This window comes from Chiloscyllium plagiosum, unplaced genomic scaffold (genome assembly GCF_037043375.1).
Source record: "Chiloscyllium plagiosum isolate Xiang-an unplaced genomic scaffold, Cpla_swu_hap1 HiC_scaffold_37, whole genome shotgun sequence".
Classification (NCBI taxonomy): domain Eukaryota; kingdom Metazoa; phylum Chordata; class Chondrichthyes; order Orectolobiformes; family Hemiscylliidae; genus Chiloscyllium; species Chiloscyllium plagiosum.
In genome coordinates, this window is record NW_028270175.1 from 60,166,630 (window position 1) to 60,192,900 (window position 26,271).

General features: G+C 44.2%; 1 protein-coding gene across 1 annotated transcript in view; it reads left to right on the plus strand.

Moving 5' to 3' along the window:
* Window positions 1–5,628: 5,628 nt before the first annotated feature.
* Window positions 5,629–26,271, plus strand: part of LOC148139821 (putative G protein-coupled receptor 139) — a 53,211-nt gene continuing 32,568 nt past the window's right edge. The window contains exons 1-2 of the mRNA XM_087980181.1: window positions 5,629–5,881; window positions 5,945–6,078. Coding sequence (XP_087836307.1) covers window positions 5,820–5,881; window positions 5,945–6,078 — 196 coding nt within the window. The 5' untranslated portion in view covers window positions 5,629–5,819. The remainder of the gene's footprint in view (window positions 5,882–5,944; window positions 6,079–26,271) is intronic.

A 26,271-nucleotide genomic window follows, 5' to 3' on the forward strand; every position in this document is an offset into this window, starting at 1 on the left:
CAGACGTTTGGCCCTTCCCTTGTCTGTATCCCATTGCAGACGCTCAACCCCTCCCCCGTCTGTATCCCATTGCAGACACTATGCCCTCCCCCGTCTGTATCCCATTGCAGACACTCTGCCCTGCCCCGTCTGGATCCCATTGCAGACACTCTTCTCTTCCCCTGTCTGTGTCCCAGTGCAGACCCTCTTCCCTCCCCGTGTCTGTATCCCATTGCAGACGCTCTGCCACCTCTGTCTGTATCCCATTGCAGACGCTCTTCCCGCCCCTGTCTGTATCCCATTGCAGACGCTCTGCCCTCCCCCGCCTCTATCCCATTGTAGGCGTTCTGCCCTCCCCCTGTCTGCGTCCCATTGCAGACACACTGCCCTCTCCTGTCTGTATCCCATTGCAGACGCTCTGCCCTCCCTCTGTCGGTATCCCATTGCAGACGCTCAGCCCTCCCCATGTCTGTCCCATTGCAGACGCTCTGCCCTCCCCTGTCTCTATCCCATTGCAGACGCTCTGCCTTCCCCGTGTCTGTATCCCATTGCAGACGATCTGCCTTCCCCATCTGCATCCCATTGCAGATGCTCTGCCCTCCCCTGCCTGTATCCCATTGCAGATTATCTGCCCTCCCCCTGCCTGTATCCCATTGCAGACGCTCTGCCCTCTCATGTCTGCTTCCCATTGCAGATGCTCTCCCCTCCCCATGTCTGTCCCATTGCAGACACCCTGCTCCTCCCCTGTTAGTGTCGCATTGCATACGCTCTGCCCTCCCCCCTGTCTGTATCCCATTGCAGATGCTCTGTCCCTCCTGTCTGTATCCCATTGCAGACGCACTGCCCTCTCCTGTCTGTATTCCATTGCAGACGCTCTGCCCTCCCCCATCTGTATCCTACGGCAGACGCTCTGCTCCTCCCTTGTTAGTGTCCCATTGCATGCGCTCTGCTCTCCCCTGTCTTTATCCCATTGCAGATGCTCTACCCCTCCCCTGTCTGTATCCCATTGCAGACACTCTGCCGCCCCGTCTGCATCCCATTGTAGACACACTGCCCTCTCCTGTCTGTATTCCATTGCAGACGCTCTGCCCTCCCCCATCTGTATCCTACTGCAGACGCTCTGCTCCTCCCCTGTTAGTGTCCCATTGCATGCGCTCTGCCCTCCCCAGTCTGTATCCCATTGCAGACACTCTGCCGCGCCGTCTGCATCCCATTGTAGACACACTGCCCTCCCCGTCTGTATCCCATTAAATACACACTGCCCTCCCCCTGCCTGTACCCCATTGCAAACGCTGTAACTCCCGTTGCATCCCATTGCAGATGCTCTGCCCTCCCCTGTCTGTGTCCCATTGCAGACGTTCAGCCCTCCCTCTGTCAATATCGCATTATAGATACTCTCCCCCTCTCCTGTCTGTATCCCATTGCAGACACTCTGCCTTCCCCCTGTCTGTGTCCCAGTGCACATGCTCTGCCACCCCGTCTGTATCCCGTTGCAGACGCTCTTCCCTCCCCCTTTCTCTATCCCATTGCAGACGCTCTGCCGCCTCTGTCTGTATCCCATTGCAGACGCTCTGCCCTCCCTCTGTCTGTATCCCATTGCAGACGCTCTGCCCTCCACATGTCTGTCCCATTGCAGACGCTCTGCCCTCCCCTATCTGTATCCCATTGCAGACGCTCTGCCCTCCCACTGTCTCTATCCCATTGTAGAAGCTCTGCCCTACCCCGTTTGCGTCCCATTGCAGAAACACTACCTTCCCCTGTCTGTATCCCATTGCAGACACACTGCCCTCCCCTGTATGTATCCCATTGCAGACGCTCTGCCCTCCCTCTGTCTGTATCCCATTGCAGACGCTCTGCCCCTCCCCTGTCTGTATCTCATTGGAGACGATCTGTCTCCATTTGACATCTTATTGATTGACTATCCTGATGTATGAGCAAACTGAGCTCCATCCCCTTCATCCAATTCATTGGTATGGATTGTAATTTGTTGGTGACTTCACACAGATTCCTGCTTTCGAAACACAAAATGAGTAATGATCTCTTCTCTGTATTTCCTGACGCTACCCAAGGTGCCCCTGCTCCTGCGTAACAGTCTGGGATGATTATATGGCGTCCTCCTGTGCTGTGTAATTTACTGAAATGACTTGAATACTTCATTCTGTTCCGATCTAACCCATGGAGGTGCATTATGGCCTGCCCCTGCTGTATTGTCACGATGCTGACTGGCTGAATGGTCTCTTTCTCTCCCTCTGTAACAGCCTCGGGACGGAATTGACAGAACAATGGGTGAGGTAGGAGCAGCAGTTGGCCATTCGTCCCCTCCAACTTGCTGCTCAGTTTAAAAACATCATGGCTGGTCTGATTGTAGCTGACCACCTCCTCTCCAGTCTGTTCCCAATAAACATTGACTCCCCTGTCCATCAAAGTTCAGTCAAGGTCAGCCTTGAATATCCTCAATGACCCAGACTTCACTGTTCTCGGGGGATGAGAACGCCACAGATCGCATAATCCAAAGGAGAAAGGAACAACGTTGTCTCAAATGGAAATGGGAGACCCTTTTCATATAAAAGCATGTTAACCTCATAGCAAGTCACCTACTCTTCAGAAACAAGGGCACAGCAAATAGGAACAAACATATACCATTCAGCCCCTCAAACGTATCCCACAGTCTGATTGACTGTTCAGTCAAGTATTTATCAAACTTAGCTTCTCCTGCACCCTTGGAAAATAATCCTGACACCTTAAAACCACAGAGCATAGGAAATTGGAATTAGGCCATTTGGCCCATCAAGTCTACTTTGTTATTTGATGCTGTCGTGTGTGTTTCTCAACACAACGTTCCCGCCTTCTCACTGTAACTCTTGCTCGTTGTTTTAATCGAACCTTTGTCTTCAAGACATAGTTGTGTCGGTGTCTCTGTCTGTGTGTGTGATTGCGTGTGTGTTTCTGTGTATATCTGTTTAATGGCAGGAGACAGGGTGGTGGTGGAGGGTTGTTTTTTGAACTGGAAGCCTCTGGGAAGCGATGATCCAGAGGCAAAATTGTTGGGTCCACTTTTGTTTGCCATTTATATAAATGATTTAGATGAGAGTTATAGAAGGTATATATCGCAAATTTGCGGATAACATCAAGTTTTGGTGTACAGTGGGCAGTGATTGTATCATGGTGAACAACTGAAGATTACAAAGAGACCTTCATTAATTAAATCAATGATTCACAGAGATGTACAAAGGGAAAGAGACCCGTCAACTCGTTCATGCCATCCGATTATTCTAAATTAATCCACTCCCTTTTGCCAGCATTTGGCCCATATCCCACTAATCGTAAAGCCATCCAGTTGCCTTTTAAATGCTGTAATTGTTCCAGCCTCTACCAGTTTCTCTGGCAGCTTATTCCACAGAAGCACCACCCTCTGCAGGAAAAAAATTGTTTTTCATTGTCTTTCAAATATTTCTCTTCCCACCTTAAACCTATGCCTTCTAGTTTTTGACTCTCCTACCTTGGGGGCAAGAAACCTTGACCACTCATCCATGCCCTACATAATTTTATAAACTTCTAGAAAGTGTAAATGTTACTCCAGTCAAAACGATTGGCTGTGTTTTCAGTCATCCTGGGTCTAAATTCTCAAATTCAGTAGTCGTACCTCTTCCTTCTCTATCAAGGCACGATTCCAAAAATGTATAATCAACATGTTCAGACATATTATGGAACAGCTCTGTGGGATTTGAAACTGGAATTTTTGGCACTGAGATAGGGCCACTACCATCATTCATTCATTAGTCCCTAAAGCTGCAACATGATGCTTCTGTGTGTTTGTTCTTCAGCCTGTTTTAGCACGCTGTGACACACTTCCACAGGAATACACACCACCTTCTCCAGAGATAGGAGCAGTACCGCACGTTCATGGACTGGAATCGAATCCAGAGTTTCGGCTCAGAACTGTGGGCCTAAACCATGCGCAGAATTTCGGTCTTATTTTAAGTATATGGATTTATTAAATTCTGGTTAACATTACCAAAGTATACAGGGGACATTTTCATTGAAAAATAAGGACAATTTATTAGCCTCAACTATAGAATGTTGAGTGCATTCGCTGTGCCATTGAGATAAACAATGAGCTTGGCTATGATTTCCGGTTTAAATGGCGATTATCAGTAATGTGCTATATCAGAGAATTAAATCCTGCAAACACACTGCACTATGAAGGATCTTGAGTAGATATCAATACTGAACACCAGAGACGAGGAAAGAGCACAATTCTGGGCCCAAAGAACCGGTCACTCTTTAAAATATCTACCATGTGGCTTCCCTCTTCCTAAAATCATTCATTAATACAAGGCAACTGTTTCCTTTCCAGACATCCTTACCCACTCTTCCATCTGCCTGCGCAAGGCAAACCAAGCTCTGCGTCTTTGGGAAAGTCAAGGTTGTTGTTTATGGACATACTGGAGAGGGGGGTGTCGTTTTAGCCCGAAGGGGGAATGTAGAGGGGGTAGCATTATCGCTCACTGGGCTGATGCGTGGCAGATGGAGTTTAACTTGGATACATGCGAGGTATTGCATTTTGGTAAATCAAACAAGGGGAGGGCTTGTACAATTAATGCTGGGCTTTGGTAGTTATGTAGAAAAGAGGGACCCTTGGCACAGGTATGATTCTTTGAAGTTTGTGCTGCAGCGTGTTTAAGGTTACTTCATTGCTCAGACCTTTGAGATTAGAAGTTGAGAAGTCATGCTGAGGTTGTGCAGGACATTGATGAAGCCTCTTCTGTTGTACAGTGTGCACTTCTAGCCGTTATGTTATAGGACGGATATTATTAAACTGGAGAGGGTTGGGAAGAAATTTACCAGGTTGTTACCATGAACACTTCATCTTCTGCCTGGGGAGCCTACAAACACAAGTCATGAACATTGAATTGCCCAGTTTCCAAACCACCCTCACCCACCCAGATCCCAAATCCAACTCTCCGACTCAGGTCCGCCCTCTCGAGGGGACCTACCTGTCCATGTTCCTTCCCACCGACCGCTCCACACTCCCCATCGACCTATCACTATCACCTCCCACCTTCATCCACGTATCGCCTACCTTTCTACAGCCTCACCTCACCACCCATTTCCTCTCAGCCCTCTTCCCCCTCCCCAGTCATGAAGAAGGGTCCTGACTGAAACGTTGACTCACTTGCTCCTCGGTTGTTGGCTGACCAGCCGTGCCTTTTCCACCACCACACTTTATCTACACTGAATTTTCCTGCATCTGCAGTCCCTACTGTCTCTTCGGTACAATTCTCTGTTAACATAATGTCATTGCCTGTTGTAAACGCACATAGTCTAAAGGACATTTTCTTCAAGCTCATGGATGATGGAAGTTCTCTCAATGTTTTATTGATAATGTAATGCCTGAACAGCAATTACAAGATTTCTAAACATTTATAAACATGGAAACATATTCATGTTCCGAAAAATCTCCAGCATTACTCCCATATCCAAGGCAGATTGAATTGAGTTGACCTATCAGCCCCAACATTCGTTCCCTCAGTCACCTTCACATATCCCTATCAGAATGTGTAAATATTAATCATTATTTTGAATTTTAATAAGATAGTATTGAATTGAAACGGTTAACTGGAGCTATAAGTTCAGTGAATGTTACTGATGTCAGTCTCCGTGGATCCTAACTGTGTCACGGGAGGATTTGCCACTTCTATTAATTAAGGATTCGGTTCAATGTTTTATCCCGTAGTATGAGCAGGAGCTCACCGACAGCACTAACAGGGATCAGCTGCTCCAGAGAGAGGGGGAGGAGAGATCATAATCTGAGAACATAAGACTGGAATGTTCTAACAATGGATCAGAATCTGAGAATATTAGACTGGAATATTGCATCAATGGATCAGAATCTGAGAACATTAGACTAGAATGTCCCAACAATGGATCAGAATCTGACAACATTAGACTGGAATGTTCCAACAATGGACAGGAGTTTATCGGATGGTCTTTACTGGATTTCCCAGCCTGGGATATCATTAGCATGGTGGATCTATAATTTTCTGCTGGTTATTCAAGTTGGTTACTATCCCATTCTCGCTATAGTTGGTGTTCCTGGTAAGTCATTCTATCTGTTCATAAAGCCAGGTTAATCTGAACTGCGGCTCATATTATTTAAAATTTAGAAAGGTGGACGTCAACGTTTTCAATTCCAATGAAATATTCCATTTCACCCAAATTAAAACGAGCAAAAAACTCATGACAAATTACTCACCAATATGCGGGGAGGAATCAGACTGTTCTCAAACTCCATAATCCTTCTAGCCCTTCACAAATGTACATTTCCATATCCTCCCCACTCACTAATACTGTCTAATCCCACCATCGTGATATCCCCGTCTCCTCCTCAGCCTCAGTGCATCTTCTGAATAAACCATCAATTGTGCCTTTGGTAAATCTGGATACACGTTATCAAGTCCCTTCTAACCACATGTGAATAACAGAATAATTGCGCTTGAGTATGTCGAACTTGTTCACTGCACAGAATCCATCAGACGGGCAGACACTGCATGCTGCTTACATCACTGCACATAATCTAGAGGCACAGAATAATAATCTGCTGATATCTCATGAAGGAAATTGGTGTAATTGAAATGAAACTATCATCATTTGTGAGAGAAAGCCCATCTGCTTACTTCATGTCCTTCAAAGAAATCAATGGGTTATCCTTCCCCAGTCAGGTCTGTGCAAATCCACAGCAATGTGTTTTACTCTTCACTGTCCTGTGGAACAGCTGAACCAGTCACTCAGTTCAAGATCCGTATAACATGCTCGTCTGGACAGGGCTGCCCACATCCCGTGAGGGAAGAACAAAAGTAAAGTTAGCTCCCTTCCTGTGCCTGTTTTCCTTATTCCTACACGTCATTTCCATTGAGGTAGGTGACCATTCCTCATTTCAAGTGCAATCTTTCTGATTGAGACTCTCCCTAAGAGTGATGGTCATCTCCTCTTGTGCTGGTTTTACTGATGCCGACATACAGATGTAAGAAACTTTTCAATTCCACGTCTGTGGCTGTGCATAGAGAAGAAATGGGTTCTTACATCATGATAAAAAATGGAGAAAAGTGAGGAAAAGGAATTATTATGATCATCGCTGAGATTGTTGTTGAGGCAGTATTTGGGATAATGTGGATAAATTTTCTCTCCTTTAATAGGAATGATCTCATTCTAACAGAGACAGTGTAAAGGAATTTAACCAGAGTAATCCCTGGGTTGTTGGTAAAAAAGGAATGAGTGAACGTTCATCTATAGCACTGCGAGAGAATAAGAGGTCATTGCATTGAATCTTGATAGTGATGGACAATCACTCGTTATGTTCTACACAGACACTGAGAAAATAATAAATTCCATGGCTTGTATTTTTTTTTATTGTATTGGGATGCATGATTCTGGATATTTAAGTGCCACAGAGGATAAAATCTTCAATCAAATCCTGCCTTGATATCCGTCTCAATCCCTCATCCCCGAGCAAATCAGTTAAGCCCTTTTGTTAATCTTAATAAGATGGTGTCTATCTGGAGAGTGTTTTCTTCTCACAGAGAGTAGTGAATGTCAGCAATTCTCATGTCTAGAAAGTGAGGGGAAGTAGATCACTGCAAGTATTTAACGAGGAGATAGATGGATTTTTGACCTGTCACAGAGCTGAGGGGTGTGAAGAATTGGCCATTAAAAAGGAATTAATGCCAACAGTCGGTCAGACATAATCGCATACAATGGCGTGAGCATTCGAATTACCTACTCCTGTTTCTGATGTTCTCATATTCTGTCTTTGGAAAGTGAATGGTTGCAATTTTCCTGGAATACTGTTATTGAATGCTGAGGACAGTGAGAGACATGTATTATGTGAGCCATCTCTGGGAGAGATATGAGCCAAATATTTACAGTGAGTCTGGGTCTACAACATGACCAATAAATGAAACCCCAGTTACAGAGAGGAGGCACTCTGTAAAAAGATGGGAGGCTACTTTCGTAACCAGCCTGGATTTCCCATCACATTTTCCAACCCACACCAAACCACGCAGTGTTGATGACTGAATGGTATCCTGTGTTACTGCGGACCAGGTATTTGGAGCAAGTGGTCTCTATCGGCTCCTGTTTAGGTGGTTTTAAGGACTGAATGGAACATAAGAACAGAGACCTGAGGAGCAGGAGTTGGTCATTAGACACGTTGTCATTGTTCGGCCAGACAGTAAGATCATGGCTGATCTGAGTGTGGTCTCCGCAGCACTTTTCTGTCTGTCCACAATGTCCCTCTATTCACATGGCTGTCAGATGTTGCAAAACACAACTTGGAATAAATAGAAGGAAACTGCACAAAGTTATAGTGCACAGGCAGCACAATTCTGGAAGGCAACAGGCATTTATCTATCTGTCTTTTTCCAATTCAATTTATTCTGCTGCAGTTTATCATTTTTGATTTGTTCATGGAATGTGGCAGTTGTTGATAGGCCAACATTTATGGACAATGTGTAATTACGCTGGAAGTGGTGGTGCTGAGCTGCCATTTTTGGATGAAACTTCGGGGGAAGAGAATTCCCATTTGAACAACCTCGTGAGAATTTCTCATTCCTGCTCCGACCACTGTTGGAGGGTCACTGTTTCAATTACTAGCCCCACTTCTCCACTGGTTACAACAGATTTGAAGTATAACCTAGGTCATTTTCTCGAACAATGTGAGACACAGAGTCACACATGTACAGACACATACACAAATGCACATTTGTTAAGACGAAAATGAATAAGGAAAGTTTTCCAGAGTTTCATAGGAGTTGAACTCATATTAAATGGAAAAGTGATAAAATGTCCCAACTGCTATTCTGTCTCTGATATTATTCTACTCAAACAAACTGCAGGTATGAGACTTTTTCCTGGAACAGCTGGATTTGGCAGAATTTCCTTTCCTTTGAGCAGTGGATCGATTCCCATGAATCCTCAACAGGAATCTTCCCTGTTTGATAAAGATGACTCGGGGATTTTTTACTCTCGCACTTTGCTGTCGGGAGGGTCAAAATGATAGAGAGGAAACAATTGGCTGCGGCTTACGGCCATACGATCATCGGACATCGGAACAGAAATTAGAACATTCAGCCCAACGAGTCTGATCCACCATTCAATTATGGCTGACATGTTTCTGAATCACATTCTCCTGCTTTCTCCCTGTAACCCTTGATAGCTTTGATACTCAAGAAACGATCTATCTCTGTCTTAAATATATTCAATGACCTAACATCCACTGCCTTCAGTGAAAATGAATTCCATAGATTCTTCACTTTCTGGCTGAAGACGTTTCTTCATATCTCCATTCTAAAAGGATTTACCTTTACTCTAAGGCTGTGTCCTTGGATCTTCGAGTCTCCTACCAATGGAAGTCTTCTCAACATCCACACTATCCAGGCCATTCAGTATTCTGTATGTTTCAATTAGATCCTACCCCCCCCCCCCCCCCATCCTTTTGAACTCCATCAAGAACGGTCCCAGAGTCCTCCAACGTTCTCATATGTTAAGCTTTTCATTCCTGGGACTCGTGAACCTCCTTTGAACCCATTCCAAGGCCAGCACATTCGGGCTCAAAACAGCGCACAATATTCCAAATACGGTCTGAGAAGAGCCTTATAGAGCCTCAGAAGTACGTCTTTGCTTTTACATTCAAATCCTTTAAAATAAACGCCATCATTGCATTTGCCTTCCTAGCTACAACCTGCACGTTAACGTTGAGTGAATCCTGGTGTAGAACTCCCAAGTCTCTTTGCACTCCAGATATCTGAACTTTCTCCCCATTTAGAAAGAAGGCCATGTTTGTATTTTTCCTACCAAAATGCATGTTCTCACAATTCCCTACTTTGTACTCCACCTACCACTTCGTTGCCCATTATCCTAACCTGTCCAAATCCTTCCTGAACCTTCCTGTCTCTTCGACATTACCTGTCCCTATACCGATCATCTTCAAACGTAGCCAGAATGCCTTCAGTTCCTTCACCTGGATCGTTAATGTATAAAGTGAAAACTTGTGGTTCCAACACTGAGACTTATGGAACACCACTTGTCACCGACTGTCAACCTGAGAAGGACACTTTTATCGACATTCTTTGCTTCCTGCCAGACAGCCAAACTTCTATCCATGCTGGTACCTTGCCTCTAACACAATGCCCCTTGCCTTAGTCAATAGCCTCCTGTCGGCACATTGTCAAATACCTTCTGGAAATCCAGGTGGATGACATCCATTTGCTTTCCTTGTTCGAAGCTGCTCATTACGTCCTCAAGGTTTTCTTGCAGATTTTTCCAGGCATGACCTCCCCTTGATGAAACCATGCTAACTTTATCCTAATTTACCATCCACCTCCAAGTATTCAGAAATCTCATACTTCACAATGGATTCCAGGATCTTACGCACAGCCAAGTTTAGATTAGTCAGTCTGTAAGTTTCCGTATTTTGCTTTACTCCTTTTTTAAACAGGTGTATTACGTTAGCGATTTTCCAGTCCTTTTGGGAATCTCCCTGATTCGTGCGACTCCTGAAAGATCACGACCAATGCCTTCACTGTGTTATCAGCTATCGACCTCAGAACTTTGGATTGTAGTCCATCTGTTCCAGGTGATTCACTTACCTTCAAGCCATTCAGTTTTTTCCAGTACTTTCTCCTTGGTGATGGCCACTATACCTACCTCTGTCCACTCACTCTTTTCAATTTTTGGGATATTACTCGTGTCTTCCACCGTGAAGACTGACACCAAATAATTATTCAGCTCCTCAGCCATTTCGTTGTTCCACACTGGTATCTCTCTTGTGTTAATTTCTTGCGATCAAATGCCAATGTTTGCCTCTAATTTGCCTTTTATGTGTTGAAAGAAGATCTTACAGTCTTTCTTTACATGATTGGCTCACTTACTCCCATATTTAATCTTCTCAACCCTTATTTCTTTTTTCGTTGCTCTCTGTTGGCGTTTGCACCTGTTAAGACATGGCAGTGAAACTCTCTGTTAATTATACCAAACACCCAGGAAAGCTGACCTCACCTCGTAGTCTATTAGAATATGAGTGACAGAGAACTCTCAAATTTCAATATTTAAAGAAAATAATGTGAATTTATTTTTTAAACTCTAAAAGTGAACATTACACAACAACTACTCACAAATCTAGCCCCGACACAACTGATTATTATCTGCCTCCAACTCAATAAATATATGCTGTTTCAATGATAATTTCAAAACCACACAGCCACTGCCATCCTCTGTGACGTCACTCTTCTGGCTGTTGAATTCCCTGGTTCGTCATATTTCTGTTTACTGTGAATATGTTTCATATGAAAAAATATCTTTGATAGTGAGTATTTCCTAATGTCTTTCAGAGCCAGATGGTTGATCCTCAGGCTTTTTCCGTCTCAATGGCATCTGCTCTCTCTCCAATTTTCAAGATGTCTGCATTTTTATATCGTCTTACTGGTTCAATGTTGGCAAAACAGTAAATTCAACCTCAATTTGCTTTCAGTGACAGAAAGAGTGAAGGAAAAAGAGTGTTGCTTGCAATAGTGAAAGTGGTGGAGCAAGCGCCTTGTTAGGGGCTAGGTGGTATAACAGATATGGAAAAAGTGAGGACAGTAGATGCTGGAAACAAGATTTACATCAAAGTGGTGCTGTAAAAGCACAGCAGGTCAGACAGCATCCGAGGAGCAGGAAAATCGACGTTTCGGGCAAAAGCTCTTCATCAGGAATATAACAGATATACAGTGAGTGTGAGGGAGAAGAGACAATACGGAGACACTTGCCCTGGCAAACCGGGGAAGGTTATTGATGGTTGTCCTGTATTGATGGCCATTTCTTCGGATCATCTCAGCGTCGGGTTATGCCTCCCCAGTGTCTTGTCCACGTCTATCACTAATAACACCACAGACCACATCCCACAGCTTCTTCAGAATCAGTTTGCGTCGATCTTGGAAACAACAAGGAGGAACACACATACCGAAACCAAAACTGTTGTGCAAATTTTGAGCATCCTATACTCTGGAAATTAGACACGCAAATATTGTCGGTGTTTGCAGTAAAACTGGATGATCTAAAATTGCATCTTAACTGCGTTAGCTAAATGATTGCTAATGGTGTGAAAAGTAAATTTCATAGATGTATATGAGGTAGGTTGAAGAGTATGTTGTAAATCAAACTAGAGAGCAGGTTATTTCCGGCGTGGTGTTGTGTGGTCGCAAGGGCTAGTTAATAAACTTGCTCTTAAGCAGCTTTTGAGGAATAGTGACATTAATATGTTGCATTATACACGGCATCTGCATGTAATATACAATTTTTGAACTTTACTCTCAAAAATCATGGACGCCCGGGGATGAGAGGGTCAAGTGAATTGGAAAAATACAATATGACATTTAGCGTGAGCCAAATAATGGTTGCTATTGATAGAAATACTGCAATGCCTGAAATATACCTACATATCACTAAGTTACAAACATCAAAGGAAGGGAAGATGACTCAATGATGGTTAATGTAAGAAACTAAAGATTGCATTAAATCAAAGGAAGCAGTTTCAGGAGAATTTCAGATATTGTGGAAATCTGAACATTTTGAGAGATTTACTTTTCCGAAAATAAGGATGGAGAAAGTGTTAATGAAATAAAAAAAAACATGAATACAAACCAACAGGAATCACAAAGACTGCTTACATCTACAATCCATATACTAAAGAAAACAAAAGCAAGGTCAAATGAGAAAATTTGTAAGGTATTAGAGAATTTAATGTGGTGAAAAAGGAAAAGGACAGAGAAACTACCCAGTTACTTCACATCTGTCTTCATGGAGAAAACTCCATGAAATCTCGGAGGTATAGCAAGTGGTCACATGGGCCTTGTGGAACTAAAGACTAAAGTCAATGCGTTTCAGCAACGAGGTAGTACTTGAAAGTAGCTAGATTGATCATTGATAAGTCTGATGGGCCAGATGTACTTCATATCAAAATGTCAGAAATAAATCAGCACATTAATTGAACTGTCGGGTGACTGTGGTTTATTTTCCTGTAGATCCTGTAAAGGCCATACGCCATCGTAGATAACAGGGCCGTTGTAAACATGATTCAACTATATACGCAGGCAAGAAGAGATAATGCAGAGGACTGCAAACCAATTAATTTGACACCTGTAGGGAAACAGTTGGAATCTATTATATAAGATGTGATATTGGGCATTTAGAAATGAACAGCAACATTGCAGAGAATCACTATTTATTTCTGACAGAGAAATCATACCTGAAAATTTTCGGAATTGTTTGATGTTGTTTCTTGCAGCATAGACAATGGACAACCAGTGGAAGTGGTGCATTTGGATTTTCAGAAGTTTTTCTGGAAGAACTCACACAGTGAGTTCGTAAATACAATTAACGTGAATAGTATTTGGAAGAATACATGTAATTGGAAAGTTAAAGTTAGGTTGGTCTTCCTTTAAGGGAATCTGAATATAGATGTAAAGACATCATTAAGCAGTTTCAGAGAGTGTTGGTGAGAGTATACTTGGACAATTGTGTACAGTGTTGTGGACCCAATGTAAGAAAGAGTATACTGTTCACAGAGGACTTGCCATGGACATTCTCCAAATTAATCCCTCAGATGACAAGATTTCCTGATGGGGGGACTTGTCTTGTGACATCTCCAGTTTCAAAGAACGAGAGGTGGTCACAATGAAATTTAGAAAATCTACAAAACATGTGACAAGGTGGAAATAAACAGAATGCTTCTCTGGCTGTCTACTCTACATTTAAGGAAAAGAATGGCAAGATAAGTGAGAGGGCATTTAAGACCGCAATAAGGAGAACATTCTTCACTCAGAGGGGACTGACGCATACAGGGCCATAGAAACCTGCTGGCAGGGCAAGATTAGGGAAAATCCCCAGATATTCTACAGGTATGTCATCTGGAACCGAATAAGCAGGGAAAAGGTAGGACCTATTAGTGACTTACCAAGTTGCATCCAAACTTAACTTCGTGGTAGAAGGCTGTTTGTGTGTCTGGAGACCAATGTCCCCTGGTGTACCGCAGAGATCAGTGCTGTTTCCTTATTAATTGTGGTATCCATAAGTGATGTGAATGTGAAGTGGGTAGGGGGAGTGTGATAAGCAAGTTTGTGTTGAAAACATAGATTGACTGGCTGGTTGGCAGCGAGGAGGAAGGCCTTATGTTACAGGAATATACTGGCGGATTGGTCAGATGGTAACGGCAGATGGAATGTAACCCTGATAAATATGAAGTGTTGCATTTGGAAGAACAGTGGAGTATTCAATGAATGGCTGCACACTAGGAAGCTCAGAGGGTGCTTCCCCACACATCCTTGAACGTAACTGGATATGATCATTGATGAGTTAAGCAGAACCGTAGCCTTTGATCGTTGACGCAATGATTATAAGAGTTATATAGCACTTTGATAAGGCCAAATTAAACACTGTGTGCAGGTCTGGGAGAACATTACAAGAAGGATGTGATTGTATTAGATGAGGTGCAGAGGAAATTCACGGAGATGTTCCCTGGGATGGAGGATATGATCTGTGGAGAGGGGCTGGATAAGCTCGGGTTGTTTCCATTGGAGCAGGGAAAGTTGAGTGGGTAAGTAATTCAGGTTTAAGATTACAAGGGGCATGGACAGGGTGAACAGACAACATCTGTTCTTTTTAGTCAAAGTGTCAACTTCCTTACAGTCAGAAACCAGGGAATGGAAACTGGTGAACAGAGAAACATGACACAACTACTTCACTTCTGTCGTCACAGAAAAATACATAAACAAAGCTTTCGCAGCAATAGGAGAAAACCTGAGACTGAGGAGAAAAGTACATTGTATGACATTAGTAAATAAACTAATTTGGGGAAGTTTTGGGAACTGAAAATAATGGGCATAGAAAAAAAATCAACACACATGTATGAAATGGGAAACATATTTGAGAAACTGAATGGTAGATTAATTACAGAAAAGCAATAGAGGAACCGAACTTGGATTTTCAGCAAGATTTTTAATATTGTCTCTTTTGGCTAAGATCAAGTGTCTGTTCATATCAGGACGGGTGTCGAGTTGCGAGTCATCACAGCAAGTCAAGATCATTGCTGAATCGTGATTGGACGTTGAAGAATCATTTGGTTGTGCTGCCCTGCTCTTTGTGGATCTTCATGCTGGCTTCGGTCTGACACCAATTCAGTGACCAGCCAAGCAAGGAGCAACGGCCTCAGCAGCAGCACGCAGCCCAGGTCAGTACATTTTCAACACAGTCGGGGTAACTGTGAAGGAGGTGGAGGATCGTACACCTGTCAATCGGATTGTGTTTGTGAAGAAGATTTTGCTCGAGTGCTGTGGGTTTGAAGCAGCCGATGAGCGCTGCATGCACAGATGTGTGCGAAGGATGGGCCTGGCCTCGCTGCTGCAGAGTACTCTGAGCAGTTGGACCGTTCCGTATCACCTGCCCTTTGTGGAGAAGTTTACGAAGAAAAACACGTTTGACCACAAGTCCATCAGGAAGTGGTCAGCACGTAGTGTCCTTGAGACCCTTCGGGGAAAGGAGAGGGCGCATCCTATGGAGCGGTTCCCTGAGCAGACTGTTAAAGCCATTTGGCAGAATGGCTCATCGCCAGAACGTTCCAACAAGCATCAAGACATGGCGTGGCTGGTGGTGAGAAGGGCTCTGCCTGTGAGATCCTTTATGCACGCCCGGACTCTCACCCGCACCACACTCTGCCCTCGAAGCGGCAGTGGGGGGACGAGACTGTCACACACCTCCTTCTGGAATGTGCCTACTCAGAAGAAGTCTGGAGAGGAATGCAGTGGCGTTTGTCGAGGTTCTTCCCGAGCAGCGCCATGACGCGGGACTCCGTACTTTATGGTCTGTTCCCCGGGATACACACCGAGACGGACATCAACTGTGCCTGGAGGATTATCATCTCGGTGAAGGACACTCTCTGGGCAGTCCGAAACCTGTTGACCTTCCAGCTGAAGGAGTTGATCCCGACTGAGTGTTGCAGACTGGCACATTCCAAGGTACAGGACTACGTGTTGAGGTACGCGCTGAAGCTTGGGGCAGCTGCCGCCAAGGCGTGGTGGGGAAAGACCAACGTGTAACATCTGCCTGCCAAAGAAGAACAGGGGGCCCACGTAGTCATTTGGGTTCTGCTAATGCCTCAGCTAAATATATGGACATATGATTGATAAACCTACAAACCTGTATATAAAAATGATAAATTCTGATCTCTGTATGTAAATGTTTACGTATGTATGGCATGACCAACTGTACAGACCATCAAATTATTCCATGAATAAAGTATATTTTTGAAATAAAAAAAAGATGCGTGTTGCATGCAGGATTTTCCTGGGTCAGGCTATTTCGATGTGACCTTCAGGAGCGTGAAGCAGTGCGAGCAGCTCCTGAAGGTCTTCAAGGAGAAGGAAGGGGAGCCTCTGTTCTCCATCTTGTCAGCTGTTGTGTGTGCGTCCTTCACAGAGCAGTCGGGTTGTTACGATTCATATGTACAGCTCCCACATTCCAGCTGCTGATGTCCTCACCTTCCTGAGAAGATACGTCCAGGTTGAGGCAGAAGGCACTGATGTGGTTGACCCTTTCAGAATCTGGACCAGCAAGCGTCAGGTCAGGGTAACCCTGAGGGTCAATGACATGGGAACATCCTCCACCCACCCTCCAGCTTTGTAATCGGAGGGAGCAGACGGTACCTGACATATGGAGCACAGCCAAAAGTGTGCCAAACCTGCGGGAGGTCAGGCCACATTGCAGCTGACTGTAAGGTCACTATCTGTTGGAACTGCAAACAGGAGGGTCACCCAACCGAGGAATGCAGAGAGGCCAAGAACTGTAATCTGTGTGAAGAGGCGGATCACGTGTACATGGCCTGCCCAAGACGAGCGTCAGCCACCTACGCACAGATGGCCAGATGTGGACGGCAAAAGATCAGCAAGACACCACAAACCAGCAAGGGAACGGTGTATGGTAGGACCCAGAAGGAAGGACAGGCTGGAGCGGAGCAGAGAGCAGCCAGCAGGTGGGTACAGCAGTTGATTCAAGCTCCAACAGGACAGACAGAGGCAATGGAGGAGGAGGGAACCAAGGAGGCAGAGGAGTGGGTTCCTATAAAAAAACAGGAGGGAAACACGCCAGGCCACCAAAACCTCATAGCAAAGGGGGAAACGGCAGCTGCACGGTGAGGATACAGGCAGCTCTACGGATGATGAAGATGGGAGTCACGTGGCAGACTGGTTAGCACTGTTGCTTCACAGCGCCAGAGAGCCGGTTTCAAGTCCCGCCTCAGGTGACTCTGTGTGGAGTTTACACATTCTCCCCGTGTCTTCGTGGGTTTCCACCGGGTGCTCCGGTTTCCTCCCACAATCCAAAAATGTGCAGGTTGGGTGAATTGGCCATTCTAAATTACCCGTAATGTTAGTTGATGGGGTAAAATGTAGGGGGGTGAGTCTGGGTGTGTTGCGCTTCGGCGGGTCTGTGTGGACTTGTTGGGCGAAAGGGCCTGTTTCCACACTGTAAGTAATCTAAGTTAATCAAAGATGGGCTCAAGGAGGGTCATCATCAGAAGAAGAGACAGAGCGCTGTGGGGAGAAAGGAGGGCAGAACCTCTCAAACAGGAAACGACGAACCCTCTGAGGTGACTGGTAAAGGCCACCCACCACCAGATGAAAAACAGGAGGTACTCACCACCCCATAGGTAACTGGGAGCAGCGACCCTCTTCTGATCTGAGCTGAGGAAGAAGGAAGCCATGTCTTCTCATGTCAAAACCAGATTTGAGGAAGATCCTTTGGTACTCTCCCTGCAATAAACAGTTTTTGCTTGAATTAAATTCCACTCCCTGCCTGTGTCCTGTCTGCCTCCAGAGTCATTGTCCCTAGCTGGGAAATCTCGGTCCTACAATAAGCAAGGACATGCAGGTCAGAGGGTAAACTAAAAACAGACTGAGGCATACAGGCTACACCACAAATGGCATGCAATAGGCAAGATCAACGTGATGAAGATCAGCACTATTTGAAGTCAGAGATTCCATTCCTCAATTTAACAATGGTTGGGAAGGTGCTGTTCATGAGCCGCTGGTTTGTATGTTTAAGCTTCTGCACAGTCTGCCTGATGGAATAGATTGTAGGTTACCCAGTCATGATTTGGAGATACTGGTGTTGGACTGGGGTGTACAAAGTTAAAAATCACACAACAGCAGGTTATAGTCCAACAGTTTTAATTGGAAGCACTAGCTTTCGGAGCGACGCTCCTTCATCAGGTGATTTTTAACTTTGTCGGTAATCCAGAGTGCGATGGGTATTTGGTTAGCAGTCTTTCCGCGGGCAACGAGCCGTGTAAATGGAGTCAATGGACGGGAGGTTGGCTTCCTTCATGGCATGGGCTGTGCATACAACCTTCTGTCATTTCTCTTACTGTTCTGGGATGGGCTGTTGCCACACCAGGCCATTATGCACCCGGATGGTTTGCTTTCGGTGGTGCATTTGTAGAAATTGGTGAGGATCCTTGTGGGCATACCAAATGTCCAGAGCTGCCGGAGAATGAAGAGGCGTTGTTGTGCCATCTCGTCTGTCACATCTAACTGGGAAGTCCAGGACAGGATGTCGGTTATAATCACTCCGAGAATCTTAATGCTGTCCACCATTTCAACTTCCGTTCCATTGATGTAGATGGATGCATTTACCTCCTTTCTTTCTGAAGTCATTGATCAGTTGGTTCGTTCTGCCGACGTTGAAAGAGAGGATGGTCTCAGTCAGCACATCACAAAGTCCTCTCTTTCCGTTCTGCATTTTGACTTGCCATCATTACATATCTGTCCTACTATGATGGTGTCATCAGTGAACATGTAGATGGCATTCGTTTAAAATTTGGCAATACAGCCGTGGGTGTACAGGGGGTATAGTAGGACACATTCTTTGGGATTTCAGTGTTGAATGTTATCATGGAAGAGACACGCTTACTTATTTTCACTGATTGTGGACTGTGAGTCAGAAAGCTGAGGATCCAATTTCAGAGGGCGGAGCCGAGAGTAAGGTCAGGTAATTTTGTGATCAGTCTGAAGGGAATAATGGTGTTGAAGGTGAACCTATAGTCAATGAACAGGAATCTGACGTGGGTGTCCTTGTTGTCCAGATGTTCCAGGGATACAGCACCCGCTATGGCCCCATTCTATAGGAGATCGAGGCAGGCTGGGAGACTGGAACTGATGCGGACCATGACTAGCCTCTCGAAGCACTTCATGCCGCCCCTCAGTCTCCTGCACTCTAAAGAAAAATGTCCCAGCTTATCCAACCTCTCCCTATGACTCAGACCCTTGAGTCCTGGCAACATCCTTGTAAGGTTCCAGTTTAATACCATCCTTCCTATGGCAAGGTGATCAAAACTGAATACAATGTTGAACTTGGAACTATTTACATCTGTACGTTTTACTCTGCTGCCAACGTTTATGCTGCTGTGATATTATTTTATTATTTGTGTTATTCTGAAATCTTATTATTCATTAAATTCTCTGATGGTAATCCTCTCGGGTGAACATCCTCCTGACGGCTTGAATTTGAATCAATCTATTTTGTTTGGGCAGATATTTTGAGGCCGCTGCATATCAGAGAACAGGAAGAGATGATGGATATTTGTGCAGTGTGTATCCTTTACTGGACAAGCTTGTCTCTCCAGGCACCTAAAACTTCTATTGTGGGCTAGAGTACCTCAGAATTGTTACATCATAGAAGGAAGCTATCCAGCCCATTGTAGGTCCATGAACATAGAACATTACAGCTCAGTACCTGCAACATCCTTCAGCACTGCCCACAGCTCCACCGACCTTACTGCGAACCGTAAATTTACGAACTCATCCCTCCATTCCCTCATTAAGGCCATTTTCAAAAAGACAAACAACAGTCGCCCGAAAACAGATTTTTACAGTATACCACTAGCGACTGAACTCGAGGATGAGCATTCCCCATCAACTACCACCCTCTGTCTTCTTTCAGCTAACCAATTTCTGGTCGAAACCGCTAAATCAACCTCAATTCCACGTCTCCGGATTTTCTGGGAGAAAGTAAGGACTACAGATGTTTGAGATCAGAGTCCAAAGTATGGTGCTGGAAAAGCACAGCAGGTCAGGCAGCATCCGAGGAGCTAGGAGAAAGTGAAGACTGCAGATGCTGGAGACCAGAACACTGAATCCTGATGAAGGGCTCACAAATGTAACATCGACTCTCCTGCTCCTTGTACGCTGCCTCATCTGTTCTGCTTTTCCAACACCACACTCTCCATATATTCTGCAATAGCCTAACATGGGGGAACTTATCAAATGTTTTACTGAAATCCATATACCCCACTTTACCCTCATCCACCTGTTTGGTCACCTTCTCAATGAACTCAGTAAGATTTGTGAAACATGACATACCTTGTTGACTATCTATAATCAAATGATTCTTTTCTAGATGATAATAAATCCTATCTCTTATAATTCTTTCCAACACTTTACCCATAAACAAAGTAAGCCTGATATATGATTACCAGGGTTGTTTCCTCTCCATTTCTTGAACAAAGGGACAATAATTGCTGTCGTCCAGTCTTCTGGCACTATTCCTGTAGACAATGGCGATGTAAAGATTCGAACCAATGGTTGTGTAACTCCTCCCTAATTTCTCAGAGAATCCTAGGATTAATCCCATCTGGCCATGAGGACTTATCTATTTCCACTCTCTCCAGAATTGCTAACATCTCCATCTTACGAATCTCACTCCTATCTAGTGTAATAGCCTTTACTCCATATAGGCCTCGACAGCATTTTCTTTCCATTGTGAATACTGATTCAAATATTTACTTCGTGTCTGTCTTATCTCCTTGAACTACACACACAACTTAACACTACTGTCCTTGATTGGCCCTAATCTTAATTTGGTCATTCTTTTATTCATGACATACTGATAGAAAGCTTGAGAGTTTTCTTGGATCCTACTTGCCAAAGACTTCTCATGCTCTCTCTTGGCTATTCTTATCTCTTTCTTTAAGTCCTTCCAGGATAACTTGCAACTCTCAAGCATCCGAACTGAGCCTTCAAGTTTCATCTTTACATAAGCCTCCTTCTTCCTCTTGACAAGAGATTCAACTGCTTCAGTAAACCACAGCACCCTCACTCGACCACTTCCTTCTTTCCTGACAGGAATAAACTTATCAAGGACACACAGTAGCTGTTGTTTTAAAAAGCTCCACATTTGAATTGTGCCCATCCCCTGAAGTTTCCTTCCCCATCCTATGCATCCTAAAATCTTGCCTAATCGCATCATAATTGCCTTTCCCCAGCTATGACACTTGCTCTGCTGTATACACCTGTCACTTTCCATCACTAGGGTAAAAATAACTGAATTGTGGTGACTATCAGCCAAGTGTTCACCTACCTCCAAACCTAATACCTGGTCTGGTTCATTACCCAGTACCAAATCCAATTTGGCCTTGTCCCTTCTTGGCCTATCGACATACTGTGTCAGGAAACCATTCTGCACAGATAGGTCAAAACTGACCCATATAAAATAATTGAACAGTCGCTTTTCCAGTCAATATTTGGTAAGTTAAAGTCCTCCATAACAACTACTCTGTTATTTTCGCTCATATCCAGTATCATCTTTGTAATCCTTACTGTACATCTCTGGGAAATTTTCATAGGGCTATAGAGAACTGACAATAGGGTGATCTCTCCATTTTTGTATCTAACCTCTTCCCATACTAACTCAGTAGACGAGTCCTTACCAAACATACTTTTTTGCCAACGTAATATTGTCTTTGATTAACAATGCCACTCGCCCCCCAACTACTTTTAGTACCTTCCTTGTTGTTAATGAATCATCTAAACCCCGGACCCTCCAACGATCAGTCCTGTCCCTACCCTATACATTTTTCCAACATGGCCACAACATTTGAGAGATTTGTAGCTCGGGTGCTCGTTGTTGTGGTTCTGTTCGCTGAGCTGGGAATTTGTGTTGTAGACAATTCATCCCCTGTCTAGGTTACATCCTCAGTGCTTGGGAGCCTGCTGTGAAGCGCTTCTGTGATGTTTCCTCCGCCATTTGTAATGGTTTGTCTCTGCCACTTCCGGTTGTCAGTTCCAGCTGTCCGCTGCAATGGCCGGTATATTGGGTCCAGGTCGATGTGTTTGTTGATTGAATCTGTGGATAAGTGCCATGCCTCTAGGAATTCCCTGGCTGTTCTCTGTTTTGCTTGTTCTATAATAGTAGTGTTATCCCAGTCGAACATCAAGCTGTACAACTGCACAGTTGGAAACAGGGAGTGATTGGTTGGTTAAACGAGGGTGATTTGGATAGATCAGAAGACAGCATGAGGGGAGATAGACAGGAACAGACAGAAAATTGAAGTTTTGTTTAGAAATTCTCACGGACTGCAAGGCCTTTATCTAGTGCCATATCCTGTGAACACTGTGCAGATATTAGCTGTGGTCCCAAAGCATTTATTTTCAATAATATCACAGAGCTGAGTTGCTGATAGTTAAACAGAGTCCAAAAGGACGAGTGATTTTTTTTTTTACAGTGAGAAGGTGGTTTAATTTATATAGACTGGGAGAACAACCACTGTGGGCGGCACGGTAGCACAGTGGTTAGCACTGCTGCCTCAGAGCGCCTGAGACACGGGTACAATTCCCGCCTCAGGCGACTAACTGTGTGGAGTCTGCACGTTCTCCCCGTGTCTGCGTGGGTTTCCGCCGGGTGCTCCGGTTTCCTCCCAAAGATGTGCAGGTCAGGTGAATTGCCCATAATGTTAGGTAAGGGGTAAATGTAAGGGTATGGGTGGGTTGCGCTTCGGCGGGTCGGTGTGGACTTGTTGGACCGAACAAGCCCACACTGTAATGTAATCTAATCTAAAACAACAGCAGGATCTGAGAATCCTGCTCGATACTGAGATACTGCGCCAGAGAATCTCAATGAGGTGGATCACTGACAGAAGGGAAATCAGCATCTCAGCTGTGGGCCAAATAATGATTGGGAAAGATTGCACACCATTTCTGTAGTTTTGATATACACATTTCAAATTATGTAGCTCAATATCATGAGTGTATCTTATCTCTTTGTACTTTCCATAGTTTAGTATGGACAGAAAATCATTTTGTCCTGTATTTTGTGTTCAATAGATTTTACTCCTCTTTCCTCACTTTAAATGTATCCTTGAATCTGTTCTTCGTATGAGTTATAAAGAGTAACATTCCAATACTGATGACTGGGGAATATTATTGCCCCTCCCTCCAGTTTGAACTGCCATGTCCCCCAATTCTCTCTGTTTTCTGTCTCCTCCACAATGCCATAATCACACTATAATTGAAGTCCAGTAAATGACTTCATCACAGTTCACTAACTTCGATAACATCAATAGCACAGGCCTTATCTGCCCTCTCTGATCCTGGAATAAAAACCTGAATTGCATTTGTCACGTTCAATTCTCTGTTAACATATCCATGCCATTTGTCTGTTCTCACCCCACGTTTCTCAGACGCACATTCCCCTCAGATCATGAACTATAAAAATTGTCTCAATGTTTTATTGAAATTATGATGCTTGATCACGAGTTCCAGGATATATGTTTCCATTTATATAGAGAGAAATATGATCATGGAGTTTAAGAACAGTCTGGTTTCTCCTCGCGGGCCTCGAGATTTGTTCCATCAGTCACCCTCGCAGACCCCATCCACAATGCGAAAGTTTGAATCATTGTTTTGAATTTTAATAGAAAAATATTGAATTGGAAGGCGTTGGCTGGACCTATTTGTTCAGTGACTGTGATTGATGTCCGTCTCTGTGTATCGGACAAGTGTCACTGGAGGGTTTGCCTCTTCTATTAATTAAGGACTCGGTTCAATGTGTTATGCCAGTATGGGCGGGAGCATCAATGACTGGACTAACAGGGATCAGACAGGGGAGGAGAGATCAGAATCTGAGAACACGAGACTGGAATATTCCAATAATGGATCAGAATCTGAGAACATTAGACTGGAATATTACAACAGACGGGAGTTTATCCTTGTGTATTTACTACCTTTGTCAGCCTTGGATATCATTAGCATCATGGATCGAAGATATCTTTTGGATTATTCAAGGTGTGTACTATCCCAACCTCGCTATAGTTGGTGGTCCTGGTAAGTCATTCCATCTGACCATTACACTGACCATTTGAACTGAATTCAAATTTTAGAGTTTGGAATCATCATTTTCAGATCCAGTCAAAACTTTTATTCCTTAGAAGTTGTAACTAGCAAATTACTATTGACAACTTACTCAACAATACGTGAGGAGAAACCAGACGTTCTTAAACTGAATTATCTTTTTTCTCCATTCATATTTACATTTCTACATGTTCTCCCCACTCACCAATCCTGCCCAGGACCACTATCAGGATATTTTAGTCTCATTCTCAGCCTCAATGCAACTGCTGAATAAACCATCGTTTGTGCCTTTGGTAAATCCAGATATTATCGTTTCAAGTCGCTTCTAACTATGCGTCCGTCACAAAATATTTGCATTTGAGATGGGTAATTTGTCCTCTCCACAGAATCTGTCAGATGGACAGACAGTGCATGGTGGTCAAGTCATTGACCCATAATCGAGCGGCACAGAATAATAATCTTTTGGTGTCTCATGAAGAAAGTTGATGGAATGCAAATGAAATCATCACCATTTGTTTTAAACGAAGCCTATCTATTTGTCACATGTCCTGCAGAGATGTTATTGGGTCATCCTTCCCTGGTCAGGTCTCTGTGTGACTGCAAACACAACTCTGTGTTGTCCTGTGGAACGGCTGAACTAACTACTCAGTTCAGGATCGGCATAACACACTGCTCTGAACAGGGCTGCACACATCCGGTGAGGGCAGAACAAAAGAAAAGATCTCTCCCTTCCTCTGCCTGATTTCCATGTTCCTGAAAGTCATTTCCATTCAGGTAGGTGACCATTCCCTGTTTCGAGTGAAGTCTTCCTCATTGAGTCTTCCTCCGAGAGTGATATTCATCTCCATCAGCACCTCTGGTGATGACTTTATTGATGCTGATGGACAGAGTAAGGAACTTCTAAATTCCACATCATTTGCAGTGTAGAAAGAAGTAATGGCTTTTTACGGCACAGGAAGAAGCTGAGACACTTAATTGAGGAAACAGAATTATTGCGATCAGCCCTGAGAGTGTTGTTGAGATAGTATCTGGGGTGTTATGGACAGATGTTCTCTCTTTTATAAAGAATACTCCTCTTGGCAGAAAGAGTGTAAATGAGTTTCACCAGACTAATTGCTGGGATGATTGTACCATTGAGAATGCATGAAGATTAATCTGTAGCGCTTTGAGGGAATAAGAGGTGATTGCATTGAACCTTAAGGGTAAGGACAGTCATTGATTATATTCCAAACAGATACTGATACGGTGATAAATTGCATGGCTTGTTTATTACTTGGTGTACATGATTCTCGACGTTTAAAAACCTCTGGGAACGTCGCTCTCACCCCACGCTACTCCCCATTTCGATTGAGAGAGAGAGACAAAGGGTCAGTGTTTGATTAACCTCTCCCCACATTATGAACGTAATCCACAATCCCGACAGGAACCTCAATACTTTCATGCTAACACAGTCATCAATTCCCATCTGCTTCTGACCTCCATGGAGAACAGGTGTCTGTCTTCAGAGATAGAAGATGCCTGTTTGAGACTCGGTACACAATATGTGGCTACCTTTCTCACTACTGGCAAAACATGTTAAAGTATCATGTGTTGCACAGGTAATGGAGCCACGAGAAACATCGTGAGCCGTCTCTGAGTGCATTCTCTGCTCCATTGGTTTTTCAGGTTGGAGCATCAATGACACCCTCCTGTTCCCGTATACGTGTCTCGAGGGGCAGAATGGCCTCCTTCTGCTCCCATGGAGCAGTATCAAGGGTCTGATTGGGCTCTGCCTGTTCTTGTTTAACAGCTCGATGTACTGACCAGAGGGTTCCTCTTCCTGCGGAACAGGCAGCACGATTGAATGGGTTGTACCTCTTATTGTTCAGTCGTTTCGATATGCTGATTGGCTTCCACATATCCATGTAACCAGCTTGAGGTGCTGTATGAGCTCCTCTTTTAACTGTGGAAATGTACAGTGTCTGGCCTTGCTGTTACATGAATGTTACCGACACTTTAACAGTACAAACCTGACTGCTATCCAGTTCATGCTGCACATGGACACAGAGACTGGTTCAAGAGCTGAGGGGGGACAAAATGTTCT